The sequence below is a fragment of the Argiope bruennichi genome, chromosome 9 (genome assembly GCF_947563725.1).
Source record: "Argiope bruennichi chromosome 9, qqArgBrue1.1, whole genome shotgun sequence".
NCBI classification, from domain to species: Eukaryota; Metazoa; Arthropoda; class Arachnida; order Araneae; family Araneidae; genus Argiope; species Argiope bruennichi.
In genome coordinates this window covers 76,323,327-76,342,248 of record NC_079159.1, presented here as the reverse complement: position 1 = coordinate 76,342,248, position 18,922 = coordinate 76,323,327, and the positions used below count along the sequence as shown (strand labels likewise).

The 18,922-nt window shown below is 32.5% G+C and overlaps 1 protein-coding gene across 2 annotated transcripts in view; it reads right to left on the bottom strand.

Annotated features, from left to right (window-relative positions):
* Positions 1 to 18,922, bottom strand: part of LOC129984767 (uncharacterized) — a 43,670-nt gene that overhangs the window by 19,412 nt on the left and 5,336 nt on the right. For both annotated transcript variants that reach the window (XM_056094721.1, XM_056094720.1), the window contains 2 exons: positions 17,267 to 17,399; positions 12,906 to 13,093 (listed from right to left, as the gene is read on the bottom strand). In XM_056094721.1, the coding sequence (XP_055950696.1) occupies positions 12,906 to 13,093; positions 17,267 to 17,399 (321 nt within the window). The remainder of the gene's footprint in view (positions 1 to 12,905; positions 13,094 to 17,266; positions 17,400 to 18,922) is intronic.

The following is an 18,922-nucleotide window of genomic DNA, read 5'->3' as shown; positions in this document are numbered from 1 at the left end:
GTTTCCAAACAGTGAAAATGTATCTCGGGTTGATGGATGATGATTGAAATATAAGCCGGTCGATCAGGATCACCTTCAATTACAGCGACCGGAAATCACGCGCTAGGTAAAGCCGGTGATGAATTGAGCGAGGATAATCAATCGAGGTGGAAAGTGGAGAAGAAATTGCAGCCAAAATGAAGAAGAATGACGGTAGAAAAGAGGGGAAAAAATGTTAAAAAATTATCTGATATATTTTATGTTGAGTCGACATGCGACAGTTAAAAATTAGATGGCAAGGCAGAAGTTACCAAGGAAGATTTGGTATAGAAAACTGCGAGATGTGGTCTCACGTACTATCTAATGAATGTGTTGTTCCCCTTTTCCCCTCTGCATAAAATTGTGAATATTGAACAAAACCGTGAGAGTCCAAACGTTTATATCCAGAGTTCCACACATGAGAGTTGAATGCTTCATAATACAGTAAAATAAAGAAAGCCGTTATCTATGCTTTAATTGCATGATTTTGGCAAAAAATTTCTTTCGAAATACTAATTTTTGGCATGAATTTAATGTTTTAGGGAAAGCCAACGATGAATTGAGCGGGGACAATATATCGAGGTGGAAAGTGGAGAAGAAAGAAATTGTAGCCAAAATGAAGAATGATGGTAGAAAAGAGGAAAAAAAAAATTAAGAAGTTATCTGATATATTTTATGTTGAGGCGACAGTTAAAAAATTAGATGGAAAGTCACTAAGGATAATTTGGTACAGAAACCGGCGAGATGTGGTCTTCCAAAACTTTCTCAGGTATTATCTAATAAATGTGTTATCCCCCACCCCGCCGGTGTCCTGACACAGGGGTAGCACATCTTCCCCGTGATCTGGGCGTCCCGGTTTCGACTCCCGGTTCGGGCATGGCTGTTCTTCATCTGTATTCTATCTGTGAGGTGTGTGAATGTGCCCCCCTGTAAAAAGAGGTTGTGCAAGCGAATGTGTGAGTTTCATCTTCATATGAGCTAGAAGTCAGACTTCTGCCCTCGGGTGCTCAGGGATCTTTACCCTCAGAAGCTACTGCATCCTCTTTCCGTGGTAACGCGCACACGGCATCATCATCATCCTCAACTCCCTTTCTGCATAAAACTGTGAATTTTGGGAAGAACCTGAAAGTCACAAATGCTGAAATGTTTATATTCAGAGTTCCACACATCAGAGTTGAATTCTTCATAATATAGCAAAGAAAGCCGTTATGTTTTGATTGTATGATCTTGGCATAAAATAGTCACAAAATATTGATCTTTGACATGAATACATAGCTGTTTTTACTAAATCTAGAATGCTATTTTCCGTTGGCATGTAGTTAATACAAAAAGTACCAGGAAATCAGTTATGTATTTTGGACACTTTTCTTTCAGTCGATTGAAATCAAAATGTGATGCACAACTAGAATGAAAAGATTACACATCAAATTTCATTTATTTAAGTTATTGTATTTTTAAGTTATTGCTTTTACATGCAAACAAAAGCAAAGACCAATATATGGCTAATTCTTTGATGGATTTGGTTTCAAATTTGATATGGTCCTACATTTTAAATGCTAAATCTGAGTACCAAATTTTATCTATAAAATATTTGTGTTTTGTTGTTATAGTACTCATTTCTAGTAGGTTAGAGAGACTTCCTTTGATTGATAGAAATTTTGAAACTTGATAGAAATTTTTTGAACTTAATACAAATTTGTAAATTTGATATTAAATTCATATACTAAATTTCATCTAACTAGCTCATCCTTTTTACAGATAGACATATTTCCTAAAATGTGTTATTTTCAAACTCTGGGAGTTCAAAATATGGACATTCAACAAAATCTCAAATTCGAATTTTTGACGATTACAGTATTTTTTCTATATATACTTCACATACGAAAATGTAAAAATTTACTTTTTATGAAATTAATTATATTCTGTCAAATGCAGTAATTTGTGCAGTAATATTTCTGTAATTCTGTAAATCACAGAATTAATAAACAGAATTAGCAGCAATATTTCTGTTTAAAAAGAAATTTCATCTATCAAAAGATTATATTTGGTTTCGAAACAGCAAAACATGTTGGCAAATAAAATACGAATTTTTGGAAAATTGCACAGATATTTCTTAAATGTGATTAAAAAATAAATACTTTTTCCCCTTTTTTTAACGTTATTAAGATAATGTGTAGTGATATATTAAGAAATAAACGCTACCCGCTCAAATTTCGATTATGCTTACCTTTGTTAACATGCCCAATTGTCTTGAGGAATAATTGAATTTTTACCGATGAATTACGTTTGACATTATCTCATATTTATAATACAATACTATTTTCAGAAAAAAAAATACATAAAATATTCTAAATATTTAAAAATAAAAGTACTATCTTTAAGAGTAAAATCTAAATTCATCTTAAAATTGAGCCTTTCCGATTGCCACCTTACTATCTACGACCGTCTTGATATTTTTTATTTTTATAAATTTAAAAGTTCTATCTTAAGAGTAACGGATGCACCATCGTAAACCGAAACTGCAATTTATTTTTAGGTTTCTTTGAAAAAAAATTGTAGAATATAGCTGAACAACTTTTTCCACAATTTTCTAATGAATTAGACATTCACATCTGAACTGATATTCATTTTTTGAATTTCTAAGAAACCAGTGGATGCAATTTGAGAGACAAATTTGTCTCTTCTCAGGTTAGGCATAATCATGCAACAAAAAGCAAGCAAAATTACATTGGAAATAGTGTTTGGATATAATGAATTAATACATGAACTTTGGAAATGGTCTATGCTAATTTAATGCTAGAATCCATTGAATTCGTGGTAGAATCAAAAGGATGTTGGGTTAAAGCATAACAGAATAGAATGTGTTGTTTTATGTTAACCTTTAATTGCCCTAAGTTTCAAATTTGATACTGGACTTGAATCGAACTGTGCACTTGATACTTGAATCGAACTGTGCACTTGCAATTGGTTTGTTTTTAATATTTGGCTATACGTATGTTACCATTGCATAATGTTCTTTTGAACAAAAGTTAAAAAAAAAATAAACACCAGTTGTCAAAATTACTCAAATAATTTGACAATTTATTTCCAAGTTTAGCAAAATAAATCTTTGGCGCATTTCATTTTTCCGAAAAAAACAAAAATACTTTTGAGGTAGGTGACTATCTTAATTTTAATAAAATTATTTTTAACAAGGGCCTGTCTTGCTTGAAGAATTGATACTTGCTTTTTTTTCGAAATAATTATATAAAATATGTATTGTGATTTTTTTTCTATTATTTTCCCCTTTATCTGGCTACTGTGATGAATACATTGCCATTTTTTCATTTGAAAAATCAGGCTTCTAAGGGTTAAATGACATGAGCAGTTATATTATTTACGAGACAGTTATATCATGTGAATCAACTCTATCACACCTAATGTTATGCCGGGTTTACACTCGGCCAGTTATAAGACGGACAATAGGCAGCGCATGCGTAGAAAGGCTGAAAAATGCTGTTTGTCGATGGCAAGTAATTGTCCCAACGGGACAACTACATGCCTCTGTATTGCATTTTTTTCTTATTACTCACACGTTTGTAGAATTTGGCGGTTTTTGTGTGTGTGAAAAAATTGAACACTTATCATAGATTAATTTCAACATTTTTTTTTATCTTTGTTTTGTCTGATGCGAGGTTGTGTTTTTATTTTTTCATTTTATTTGCAATTTCTTTTCTATAGTTTTCAAAATTTACATATGTTGACCTTTTTTTTATTTTACTGCACTTTTTGTGTATATATCCATCATTTTAATACGATAGCAATGAAAAAGTAAAGTTCAGGGACGCCAAAATTGTAATTTATAGCCAAGCAAGAAATGCCTGAATCTATTTTATGAACTTATGAAAAACATAAATCATTCTCTATCTGCACATGTGCTGCTTACTGGCCGTCTTATAACTAGCTGTGTAAACCCGGCATTATATTATTAATAAAATTATCGGTTTAGAAGAAGTACTACTATATTGCATAATTGTTTTAAATTGAATAGAAATTATGTGAAAAGGGAAACTGGATGATGTATATTCCTATTATTACCAAATTTGTCCACCCCCTTTTCATTTTCTCAAATAATGAGTTTATAATTGTAAACTAACCGCAAAAATTTATATTTTCTTTCAATTCTACCGTAAAAGAAAAAAAATTCTTATTTGAATTATTCCATTCAAATATACTCAATAACTGCTTTAAAGGAATTTATTATTTGCTACTTATTAATTATTCTTTTGTTTATCATTTCTTTATGTAAATACAACAAATAAATTTGTGGAAAAAATTGTGGTCTGAAATTTGTTTTGAAAGGCAATATAACAAGTTCGGGAAGTTGAAAATTTTGAGATCTTTTACTTCGGCTTATTTGTTATTATTATTAGTTTTCATTAATAATTACGACTTACATTTCAGAAAGCTTGATTAAAAAATTTCCAAATTCTGATTTAAAATCCCTATTGGACAATAATTAAATTCAGCTTGCATTGGGAAAAAAAAAGCTTGGATATTGCTTTTCCAGTAGGAAAACGGACCTTAAAGAACATCCAGAGAAACCGGAACTTTTTCGAAGAGCATCCGGCAAACAACGTCGCTTCATTTGCCGGACATCCCTCGTTGATGTCTTGTTCTAATGGCCGCTCCTCCGGGGCGTAATTGGAGGGAGATTAGAGCCCCGGCAGCAACATTCTCTCCGCCCCTTCCCCAAAAAGAAAAAGAGGACGCATTATTTCGTTTCGGAACTAGTGAAAGAAGGATTAAGAAAAGAGCTTAGACGATGATGTCTTTATTTATTTTTTCCCACTTCTTTCTGTTTCTAACCGTACTATCAGGTAGATGATTCGCTTTTTGCTGAAAGTAATCGAAACAAAAATGAGTTTAAAGAAAATATTACATGAATTACATTTATTATTTTAAAGCATATTTTGAGAGTAATTCTACTAACGTACCAAATGTTTTGAATATATAGATTCCTTACATAGATGCATTCAGGATTGACTTATGTTAAAAGCTTTAACTTTTCAGCAGTATTAAATTAAAGTTGTGGTAGAATGAAAATCATTATGATCCGCGCAGTGGAAGCAACAGGACGTATGATTTCGGGAATATTTCTTTAATGATCACATTTCACACAAAACAAACACAAACACGAAAGACAAGACATTAATGCGCACATCTTAACATAGCAGCATCTCATCGCATTTTTATAATAATCGCAGAGCATTATGGGATGTGTAAGTAATTAGGTATTGCCATCTATTATCCAAAAGAGAAGATAGAGTAATACAACTGCTATAATGTTGCATTTTTAAGCTACATGAAGTTTATTTTGGAAGCCACGAGACCTCCATTCGCCCCTATTTTCTCACGGTTTATGCTGATTAGAAGTTATTCTATTTTCTATTCTATCTTATAATTTCTAAAGCTAGTGTATTTATCTATTCCCTTTATAAAGTTAAATTTCACTGTACCACTAAGTGTTGTGCATCTCTACAAATAATAAAGATTAATGTTTGTGTGCGACATTCCACAAGTCAGATCGCATGACCTAGAGCTACCAAACTTGGCACATATATGCTTTAGAAGTGGGAATCTGTACCTTGGAGGCGATTTTTTTTTAAATTTTAATTTTAATTAATTAAAAATTAAACGAAATTTGGGGTTTTTTTAGCGATAACTTCCAAAAATATTACATTGGCAATTTGAAATAATATAAGTGTCAAATTTTGTTAGAAAATATTTTTGTTGAGGAAGGTATTTAAATTTTTAGCAACCATTAATATCGGAAAATAAAAAGTCGTCAAAGCCTGCTAGTAAATAAAAAATCATCTAGATTTAAAAGAATGATGGCTTGTGACTGGCTATATTTCCTAAGTAATCTTAGAAATCTTATAAAAATGCATTAAAAAAACTTAAATGAATTTTTTGAGTTATTTATTTTTATATAGCTTATTTCGAGAAGGTTTTTATTAATGATTGAATCAGACAATTCTCAATTAAATCTTTCGAAGTATTAACATCAAAATTGTTTTGCTTTTAGCAAAATTTTCAAATTTGATGTAAAAGCCTTAATTTTCCAGCTGAGTGACATTTAATTTAGCTAGATTACCCCTCCCCCCTTTTAACCACAAGAGATATATTCTGCAAACCACGAAATAACTGCAGCCATTCGTGTCTCACGACTTATGGGGATTGAAAGTTAATTTGTTGCATCCCATTATTTCCAGGTGCAATGTGCTTGCCTTTTACTTTTATCCTATTTAATTTCATTATACTATCAGAGTATACAGTTTATGAATATCTAGCAGTCCCCGCACAACGTTGACCTGTGGCATAAATATCAAAGAGGAAAAATTAGGTTTAAGCTTAAGTCTAGTCTCTACTCGATATGACATGGGCATGCCACACAACATCAGACAAAAGTAAAAAAACATTTAGAAATCATTAAAATTAACTACAAAATAATTTTTATAGCACCCATTCAGAAATATTTAGACTGTTAAAAAGGTAAAAATATGATATGTTCGTAGACAGAACTATTCACTAAAAATATACAATAGAAAAACTGTTTTAAAATTTAAAAATATACAAATAAGTCATTGTACCTACTGTTCCACACTTGTTTATCAACTCTGTGTAATCTGATATGAAAATAAAATTCAGTTTGCCTTCATAATATTTCTTTGTAAACTATATTGGCTAAGCGATCACTTCATGAGATTCATTTTGACTCTGTAATTCAATTGCTATGTGATTTAAAGAGAGATGATTACTTCTGTCAACAGAAGACACTAATTCCCTAAATGTGGACATTCTTTCTCTGATATTCGCTATTCGAACGTTTCTTTCTTCTACATTTTCATTATCGCGTAATAAACGAAGCGTTTTGGCATTTAATAAGCTCCAGCCAAGGTTGGATTTCCTTTTTTTCCCCCCTAGCCATAATAAGTTTTGAATAGCTGTTTAAAATCAGAAGTAAACAAAGAAATGTATCGCATATGCATACAACAGCTCTTGCTATTTGTACATGCGTAGTGTGAGATTTCCGCGCATGCGCGGATAAGTGCAAAGCACATATACTGTTGTTTTACACATGCGCGAATCATGGCAGGAAAATAATTAAAATCGCCCTTATAAAACTCCTTTTTTTATTATACGAACCTTTTCTTTTACTAAACCTTTCCGAAATAAATGCCCTACAAAATGGTACAAATATCTCCAATATCAGTTAAATATTTCCCGAGATGTTCTCTTTCAAACATACAGATGCCTTCATTAGATTTCATTTTATACTATGTATAGATAATTCACCTTGTTATAAAAATATTTGGCTCTATTTGTCAACTTTGCATCCAAAATATCGTTTAAAAAATTCTAAAGTTGAAAGGCAAAGGTGTTCTGGAGAAATTGTATTCTGGTTATATTATACACAAAAATAAATAAATAAATAATAATGAATCAGAAATATTCATCAGAGACTGTGAAACAAACCTGATTAGGTTTCATTGCTTACCAAACAATGATATGTTTCTTAGTTTGTCTTCTTAACTATTTTATTAAAAAATTCCATACTATTATAAATCTGTAATGTTGCCTCCTAGCACAGTTAGTTCAATCACTGGAAAGACCGTTTTATGATCAGCTCTGTTGGATGCTGATAGGATGAAGAATCAATGGTCTCAGGGACAGGCGACAAACTTGGCAACCATTTGGCGACTTAGCGACAAAATAGATAATACTGGAATCTTCCAGAATTTTGGTGATAGAAGTAATAGGAACCGAGATATGCAGTCTAAGCTGATAACAATCGTGGAAAGAGTCGCCGGAAGGTTTAGAGTCGCATAGCGAGTTAACGGCGAATCAGTCCAACGAAGCACAATTGTTGTGTGGAACTCAAGCGTCTGCTGAATTGAAGGTGTGTGCCAAGTCCTGGAATTTATTGTAGAAGCGGTATCGAGCCGTGAGAGGAGTAGTCAGTCGTGTAGTAGTGAGTCGGTAGTTGGACACAACCAAAGCGAGGAGACAGAGGAGAATTGCAGGCGTTTGGAAAGACCGTAGAGAGTAGCTATGAAGATTCTCTCCTCTTGCTGAATTCCGTTTGGCTGCTTTGTGTGCTGTGGTTGTTATTACTACCGATTACTACTAGTTGGGCTATTATTTGTTGTTGTGTGCTGTGGTTGTTATTACTACCGATTACTACTAGTTGGGCTATTATTTGTTGTTGTGTGCTGTGGTTGTTATTACTACCGATTACTACTAGTTGGGCTATTATTTGTTGTAGTGTGCTGCTGTGTGTTGCTTGTGTACGTCTCGGCTGTGCATTTGTTGTCTGCGTATTCTTGTCTTCGTGTTAATAAAAGTCGTCGTTTGTTGATTGTGTTTCTTCATCGACTAACAAATCAAGAGAATCCCGAATTCGTGACAATATAGCAAATTATTCATTCTATTCAATATTTTAATGCAGATTTTAACTATTTTGATATCACATTCTATTTTATCAAAAAACTCCTATTTAATAATATCATATTTCTATATTTTTAGTAGCCTTCTAATATTTTAATATACAAATCAATCTAATTAAATTTTGGTTGAAGCATCTTTTAACCAGGTTGTACAAGTATTTTATATTTGCAAATTTGCAATTTTTATCTCTATGATAGCAATTTTAATTGCAAATTTTTATCTCAGTTCACCAATTATATATATAGTTTTTCTTTTCACTTAATGCTTCGTACGTTTTGTGTCGGTCAGGTTATACAATCAACCAAACATTATATTGGATATAGGGTTTGACGGTTTTCAAACCCGGTTTTAAAAAACTGGTTTTTTGAAGTAAATTTGTCAAATTCGAAAACTGATTTTTAAATTCAGAAAACCGGTTTTAAAAATTCATATTATTATGTAAATTCATATTCCTATTCATTTCATATTCATATTATTATGTATGTATTAATTTTGAACTTATTTGATTTGCTATTCATTCTATGCAACGGGCAGCAAACATATTTTTTTCAATGTTGCAAGTTGCGTTGGCCAGTGCTTGTGCACTGCACAGTTGCGCCTCGAATTCATCAATTCATGTTTTTCATGAACATCCCTTTTGACTTTTTTTTTCTAGGTGAAATAAAAATTTGATAAAGTTCATTTCTTGCTTCTCGTCGGATGTTTTGTCTATCGGAATGAAGTCGGTGCTAATAGAAACGTCAGCAATTTGACTGGATCGTTTCGAAGAACATGTGAAAGGAATAAATGCTTTCTGCTTCTTGATCACAGTATTTAATGATATATAAAATTTCTTCGTACCACTCCTGAAAGCTTTTTTACACCACTTGAACTAGCCATATCAATACGAAATATTCAGTTAAAATAAAATGCTGTCAGAAATGACATAACACTCACATACACGTGAAAAAAAAAGAGAACTAAAAAAGTATCTAATGCGAGAAATCCAAGATCAAATGTGCTAATCATTCCGCGTCTCACCCCTTAATGAAATGGAATTGTCGATATGTTTTCTCAGAATCCGATCCGTCACGACAGGTTTGCTTAATATTGTGAACGTGAAAACTGGGAACAAAAATATAAAGTTGTTATATTTGGTAAAAATAACGTAAATATTAAGTATGCTTAATTTTTATGTTTAAAATTAAGCATAAAAAGCATAAAAATTAAGCATAAGCTTTCCTTTTTAAAATTTAAATTTTATTATATAAATTTCTTTTATCAAAAATTATTGTAAAATAAGAAGTTCTGGCTTCTGTTTAATGGAATTTTAAATAAAACATAGGGTGTTAAAATATTCCATATTTTCTTTCGCAATGTTTTAACATAAATTATGTCTTTAGCAAGCATCGTAATTAGATTAAGAAGTGTTTTTTTTTAATTCCTGGAAAATGTGTAGATTAGATAATTTTAAATTGCATTAATATTAATAGTTGAAATAATAAAATTGTAAAGTAAACGTCAAAAATATTTATTCAATAACTTTAATTTCATTTTTAGATAAAAAATGTGTAAGTTGAAAGTTTGGGATAGTTTCAAAAAGTTCGGGATAGACAAGGCGATCTGAAATCATTGTAATAAAATGTTGAGCTGCAAAGGATCAAAACTACGAGCAATCTACATAATCATTTGAAATCTGTTCATAAAGTAATTGTCGAAAATAATATAATTGTTTAGTTTCTTGAAGACCCTGAAGAAAAACTTACAAATCCAAAGACACTGAAAGCTGAATTTTCATTATTTGAATAAACGAATAAAAGAACAAAAAACTTAGATTTGTAATTTGATGCCAAACTCAGTAACTAGTGAGCGAGTATTTTCAATTTCAGGAAATATTGTGTCCAAAATAAGAACGAGACTTAGCCATCGTTCAGTGGATATTTCATGCTTTTAAAAATCCTATTTTCTTAGAAGAAATAAAAATTAGTGAAAATAATATAAATATTATTTGAAATTTTTATTTGAGTTTTCGTTATTTTATGTAAGTAATATGTATATGTAATCTTTAATTTTGTTTTTTATATTTTGGCTTTGATATTGATTTCGTTTTTTGTTATTTTATATAAATTAAAATTAAAAAAAATAGAATAGGGAAAAATATTTTATTTTTCCCTATTCAATTTTTTTTTGACAAAAATTCGAAAACCGGCTAAAACCTTTTTTTTTTTTTTGGAAATATCGAATTTGAAAACCGGTTTTTCAAAAAGTCGGTTTTTGTATAAACCCTAATTGGATATCATCTTAAGGTCAAGGAAATATCGCAGTTTCGAGTTCGGAGATTTACTACGCAAAAAGAAATGTCTTAATTAATCTTTTAGAATTGTTTAGTGTGGACAGTAAAGTTTGGTTTAATTTAGTTTAGTTTAGATATATTAATGTCCAATTTTGAAGCAACACTAGGATTATTTTGGGACGGATCTCGTAATTCTGAACCGTGATCTGATGATGATATTGATCTCTGTTCTTTCAACCTTTCTTTAAACTTCAGCATCACACTAACAGGAGGATAAATATAGATGCACGTAGAGTAGTAAAATGATTTCAAATTTCATCTACATCAATTTTCTAAATTCATTTTTTAAAAATCAATTTTACATTTCGTTAGCGTGACATGTTGCATATCTTATAACTTTAAACGAGAGATTCTTGTATATATATATATATATATATATATGTGTGTGTGTGTGTGTGTGTGTGTGTGTGTGTGTGTGTAATTGTATTTTAAAATTTAATTTAATACTAATTAATTTCCTAAATTTTTTATCCTAATTCCGCCCATTTCAAAGTCATTCTAAAATATTCTCTTATTTCCTGATCCCATTCCACTTTTTCTTTCTAATTGATTCAACAGAGGCTTTGTCAAAAGGACTGTGTCATCGGTTCCGCGTGCCGAGTGAAACGATCCCTCCATTGCCCTTGTCAAGGTCAACACGTGTATTGAATCGACACATGGCGGAAATCTCATGTTATATAAGACCAGGTATAAAATGTTCAGTTGGCCTTCATTTTTCTCTTTTCGCTTTGAGTTGTTCTGTGTTGTGTGTGTGCATTCGTCACACCTGCTTGTACATAATGCTTGCTTCTCCGGGATGAAATAAAACGACGTCAAGAAAATGAAAGTCTCTTCACTGTCTCCGAAACTGCCTTCTTATTAAAAATTTATATACTTCATAATGGCTCATGATAGTTAAAATAATGTAGTAAATGCCCCGGGGAAAATTGTCACACCTCTGACAGTCATTAAGCTACCCTATTTTATCACTGTGTCAAAACACATGCTTACAAATACAAATATTTTTTTATATTATTATTTCCTAACTATTTTATCATAAGAGTATTTTGAGTTTTGTGTTTGTTACATATATATATATATATATATATATATATATATATATATATATATATATATATATATATATATATATATATATATAAATTTATTCTTGTATCACAGAAACAACTCGAACGATTGGGATAAAATTCTATATTTAGATAAGCTTTCGCTTTTTAAGTTTATCTATATAAGTCACTTTCCTGAAAAAAACGTGATTTTACACAAAGAAGAACATTTTCTTTTATATCTAACTATTAGGCCTTTTTTATATCTGCTGTCATGCTGACAATGTCACATAGTGCCATCTCGTAAATTTTTGTGGTCTTGTATTGTTGCCATAGGATTTTTATTTACTGGTACCTCAAAATTTTGCGAGATGGCGTTGTATGACATTATCCGAATGCGAATACATTCGGCTCACATCCAACAGCAAAAATGCAATTATTGTGTTAAGCAATTGGAATAACATGTTAAACTAAGAGAGCATTCGTGATTTTTCTTTTTATTTAAATGACTGCCTGTAGGTAAGGTTGAAAAATATTCATATGTAATCAGTATGTGATTCGTATTTAAATATTTTCTCCCCTCCCCTCAAAAAAAGATTTTACAAAAATAAATAAAATTGGCAAGCGAAGTTCAGTCTTCCAGATATTTGTTCTTAAACTTGGCATAAACTTTGAAATCTTCCTTCGACTTTTTGTCATCCGCTGTGGCCTGGTGGTAAGGTCTCAGCTTCGAAGTCGAAGAGTTTCAGGTTCGAGACCCGATTCCACCGAAAAACCGTCTTATAAGCGGGTCTGGCACGCGTGAAATTCGTCGGGGCCAAACATCCTCCAGCTGGTGTGGCGTAGAAGTTTGGAGAGAGGGGTGCCAGCACAGGTCTCGTCCTTGGGATATGACCGTGGTTTAAAATTACGAGATCCATTCCAAAACAGCCCTACTGTTGCTTTAAAACGGCAGGTTAATTAAACTAAACTCTACTTTTTTTGTCCATGAAGAAGGGACGATGATAAAATGTACTCACCAATCCCGATGTCTCTTCTTCTTTGGACCCTGGCAAGCATTTTGGAAGAACTTTGCATTTCTTGTTCTCGGGGTCGACGTAGTTTCGGGTTCCGTCATATCGAATTTCGCAATCATAAGGCTTGCAGTTATTCAAAGGATTCTCATCTATGTTCTCGCACGATTGTACATCCTCCAGCTTATAATAGTCTGGATAAGATAAAATTAAGTCTCCTCAAGAAAAATATATACATTAAAATATTTCAGGAATAAAGCAAAGCATGCGTGCACAGAGGAAATTAAATTAGGATTGAGAATGAGAAATTTTGAAGTTTCACCCCTCTTAGTTCGAAATAAGCATATCCGAGCTACTCCAACCCACCCCAGGATATTATACAGGGGGTCTTAAACTACCGCGATAATTTTTTCGGGAACTATGGTTGAGTCCTAAAAGACCATCGTCGGCCATGTACAACCTCTCCCGTTCCAACGATCTGTGGCCTTTACGGATATAGTCATAAATCTTCCAACTGACCCATTGTTGGACCAACCCCACCTGTGGACATGATCTCTAGTTTCCCGCAAATTTTCGGTAAACTCATCAAAGAACACCGGAAAACCACAAGAGAGGGAAAAGAGAGGAAAGTGTGCTCCTCTGAAGACAAGCACAGGTCGTTGGAAAACAAGGCACGTCAACACCATTATTATACCCACCAAGTTGGCGAGAATCAACCACCATATCGGAAGCTTCTCATCTACCTAACTGAAGTGTCCCTCCCCCCTTTGGTGAAACCCCACACCGAAACACTACACTAGTTGACTTTGGCTGCCTGTTGAAAAAATTTTCGTAAAAGTTTCGTAATGATGTACAAAAGAACAGTTATTGGATGAAACGCAACAACATATCTTTACAACATTTAAAATTAAAATTTTGAGCTTCTAAAGATGTTGATTGTTATTGTAGCATTCCCCGTTTCCCAGTACTGATAAGACATTTACAGCCAGCTGTGTCGTCGCTGTTACTTACTAAACTCCTCGAGATAGCGAGATGGTGGGTCTATTCACCTGGGTGATCTCACATCTGTTCATTAGCGACTATAGTGAAAAACCACATGTGGGAATCCCTCGTCCAAGAGAAAGTGAGAGTACCTTCAAAGAGAAAGGGGTGTCCAAATATCTGGATGCTAAATGTTTCTCATTGTGAAAGGACTATGATAACTCCGTATTCCAGAATAGTCAGTCATGAAAGTTGCATCATACAAAGGACCTTCTCACGACCAACTGGCGCCACTGAGAGAGCATATTGCTGAACCCCGATTGCCGAAAGAGAGCCCAAATGACCAATGTAAATTAAGAGGCGGAGATTGTTGCCGAAATAAAGTGCGGAGATTTTTTTTAGAATAAGAAGAAGAAACGAATTGCAGGCAGACTGTTGGACTACGCCTACGAGTTCGGAGTCCGAGAACCAACTGAGTTTCAAGATAAACCTTCTACTTCGACTGTTGTATCTCCTACTACAGGTGTAAATAACTATTTATTTAACTAAGATTAGAACAAGTTGTTCTTTTGTATATATAGGGCTGTAAAATAAAGTGGAATTGTGTGGAAATTCTGCTTCGTTATTTGATCAGTCTAGATTAAGACATTACAATATCGTGTAATAGTTCTTGATTCACTTATGGGGATAAATTATTGCTTACCCAAATTAGAAATAAATATTAAGTTTAAATGCAAAAAAGGTAGAAAAGATGGATCCGACCCGAAGACATTTTCAAGGATCACCCTCAGACAGGGATTCAAACCAGGGTTTTTTTCTGTGAGGGATTTGACTTTTGTCCAAAATACTGACCACTCATGACCCGAAAATCCCATGAAATTGTGGTTTTGGAGATAAGAATAAGTATCACAGAATTAAAGACAATAACTTACACAATAGCAAGCAAAATATTATTTCACATTTATTTAAATCTAAGCAAGACCACAGCAAAATTGAATAAAATCAAACTGCAAAAAGACCATTTAATCTTAAAACCAAAACACGTCATTAAAATATGAAAGCAAATCACATGCCAGTTGAAAGTAAATCCCCAAAAAATTTCGTGAAGAAAATCAACCTATCAGTGCAGATGCACAACGTTAAATTAAATTTAATCTCTCCGCGTTTAAAGCTGCATATTCCTACCACGCTTCTTCAAAGTGCCTCGTCCTTCATAAGAAATCGGCGCCATCTATTGAGTTAATTATCTATTGAGGATGTACAAAAGAGCAAATGGTTTTTGGATGAAACGCAAGAACATATTTTTACAATATTTAAAATAAACGTTTGCGTTTTCTAAATATGTTTATTGATAACATGTAATAGTTCTTGATTCGCCTATGGTGATAAAATATTGCTTATCCTCATCCAGTCTTTTGTAACATTTGCATCAGTAAAATAACCTTTAGTTACTAAAATTTATTAAAAATAATACATAAATAAGAACGCATCCATGTTAAAACATCCTTAATGGTTGTTACCGATATTTTATTTTGTGATCATTAAGAAAGGTAGTATTCTTGCCTCATACATAAAAATGTACAATTTCACCGAGGCCGCGAAAGCCATGCTCGGATTTTTATTTTCAGAGTTCTCACATGGCCGTTTAGTGCTGCATAGTGTATATATATATATATATATATATATATATATATATATATATATAGTATGAGCCCCTATGCTACTTCCTCTACCTCGCCGGCAGATGGCAGTAGTGTTCCAACTAGAAGTATAAGTGAGGCAAACGGCAGAAGAAAGACACTTGGTGCGAGAGTGTGTGAGCTTCGAAGTTGAAGGATAACAGCCATACTATGTTCGCCTGAACTGCAACCAACCCTATACTTTTGTTCTTTTGCTTAATGTTCGTGTAGTCCTGTGTTCGTTTATTAAAATATGGAAAAGACAAACGTGTAGTCTTCTTTCGATTGAGGACACGATCCTACACACATATATATATATATATATAGTATAAATGTACAGGCCGATAAACAGTCAACTTTTGGTGATTTCACGTACATGCAAATCTATATTTTAGATACTAAATTCTATATCATATTTGACTAGCATTTCAAGTTTGAAATTATTTCGTTCACTTTCACTCGAACAAACAAAGATATTTTGAGCAACTGGATTTCATAACAGATTAGATAGAAATCTACAAAATTTAGTATGAAGATCATATACCAAATTTAATCCATTTAGCTGAAAGCATATTTGAGTTGTAAGGTTCATATACATACATAATGCTAAAAATATATTCATCGGATTCTGGGATGTGGGAAAAAGTAGAGATCCGTCAAAATTTCGCGTTTGAATTTTTTTTTTTTTTTGTGACGATTTTAATATTTTTCTATTTGTACACTTAGCATAGAAAAAAAAGCGGCAGTGGTTTTCCCAAAACTTTCTCGCATACTCTCTAACAAAGGCGCTATCCCAAACTACACCTTGAATGGGTTGGCGTACAATAGCTACGAAATATTAACCTTTGGTGTGAATTTGGCATTTTTCTGAAACGATCATGTGATCCTTGGCGAGTCATTTCGCGATGAATCCCTGGCATGTGTTAATAGCATCCAAAAATCGAATTTGTATTTTAGACACGTTTTTTTCAACCAATCGAAACAAACAAAAATAAAAATTGACACAAAACTGCGATTGTAATCACAAAATCCAATACCAAATTTGATATATTTAAGTCATTGCGTTTTTGAATATTCGCGCTTATATTTTTCTGAAAGACAGGCAGACAAACAATCAATCCCTTGTTGGGTTTGACTCAAAATTTGATAGGTGTCTATACTATAGATGTTAAATCTGTGTCTTCGTTTTGTAATTATCGTGTTCACTTATATTCGAACAGCCGGAAAGAGAGATTTCCTTGGAACAGATTTTGCTCAAAATTTGATAAACTCTAGAAATTTGGTGTAAGGACCCTATACCAAATTTCATCCGTCTAGAATTATCCGTTTTGAGTTATATTTGTCACAGACAAATAGATATTTTCCAAAACTTGGTTTTTCGAACTCAAGAAGGTCTATAACGCAAAAATTCGGCAAAATCTCGAGTTCGATTTTTTGACGAGTAACAATATTTTCTCTATACTTCGTGTACGAGAAAGTCATAAAGTACCTGTAAGTCTATTAAGCAACCTATGCGCAATTTAGCACAAATTGAATTCATTTTTCTGACTATCTCATACGACAAATGAAGTCATATATGAAGTGTTTCCCGTCATCCTCCACAGCTACAGTGTCTTTTTAGGTAGATGATGCCAAATTTGCAGAGAGCAAAACAGCTTGTCAGAATATTATCTTCATAAAATGTTTACAGAAAACAGATGTACTCACTTTCCATGAGTCTAGAAATGCGAGTTGTACCATCTCTGACGAGCTTCGTATCGAATTGGATCTTGTGGTCCATGACAGCTCCATTTTCTGTCTTAATTTCGATGTCGCATGATCCTTCACGATCTTGCAGGTACTGGAGTAAGAAATGAAGCCTGATCATCTGAAGGCTAATGATCTAAAGTCATCCATATTTTGTTTTGAAGAAAAACAAATTGTCAACCAATATACAAGTGATTACCTAATGCTCTTAACCAAAGTACTTCCTTTTCCAAAATGAATAGATTTTATTATACATTCAAAAGTAAAATCAGGTTGAATTGTACTTTAGTGTGCCCCCCGAGTTATCGCCAATATGGCAATCCAACGAAAGTATCTTCTGGCAACTCTAATGCTGTTTTGTTTGCTACTTTTTATAGTGGTTAAGTTATGCATGAACTACAACTATTTTATGAAAAATGCTAAATTAAAAATAATAAAAATATATCAATTAAAGATTTTAATTTAGCTCTGTATTATAATTAAAAGTTTTTTGCTACCATTAAGACACTGTGATGTTATTTTTGATGCGAATACGATCAGAAAATATTTATTCTTTTGCAATTCTTAAATGTCGGCATGCTCTTTTTGAAATCGTCTGAATTATTATTTTAAAAATCTTTTGCAATGGAAATCCTTACACTTTTCGTAATTCTTTTTCTGATCTGATGGTTTCCTTGATAATTCATTATGTCGCAAATTGTTCAAATACGGATGTGTTGTGAATGGGATGGCAGGAAATATTTTGAACCTGCAGAATGAATTCATTCAGAACTTGCAGAAGGGCGAGTCGAATATTTATATATTTTTTAAGAGTTGATGAAGTTGGCAAAAGGATGCTTGTTTGAAATTCTATATTTAGAATGTTTGATTGCTCCTTTCTTCGTTCTTTCTTTTCTTTTGATTATGTACTGTTCCTGCTATCTGCACAGTCCTTATGTTCTATGTGCTAGCATTCCACTACTAGAATCCCACTCCTGCTGAATAATAAATAAAGCATGACCGACTTTTCAACTGAAATCAAAAACACCAATACAACCATAAATCAAGAATTTAATCATCTTAATTCGTCTCTGTAACCATAATCGTGAAAGATCCATTTTCGTTCGCCTTTTCGTTTTCAAGCGTAAACTTTGAAATGATTGTTTTTCGGAATTTATTCTTATTTCTTCTTCTTTTCTAAGAACAGTGACTAGAGATTTATATATTAATAAAGTTATTTTATTATCACTTAGATTTTACCATGCTATGTAATTATTATTTATATGTTTAAATTATCAATTTATCTAAAATTAGTTGCAACTACTAAGCACAGTTTTTCACAAAAAAGGCATTAAACTGCAGCAATAGAATCTCTACGCAGAAGATTAATGCCAAGTTTTGTTTTATTAATGTTCCATTTTCAAGTAACTCGAAAATAATTTTGTATTTCATTTAACTTCGATCATATAACAAGAGCAATATCTAAATCGAAACCATCTCCCAAGCTTCCATGTCTCATCAACTGAACCACGCTTGGTCCTTGACATTCGATTTTATATGAACCAATCCTACATAGATAATGAATCTTTAGTATAATCGAGTTTTAAATCTAGAATCTTCTAGTTGGTGGAATCGGTT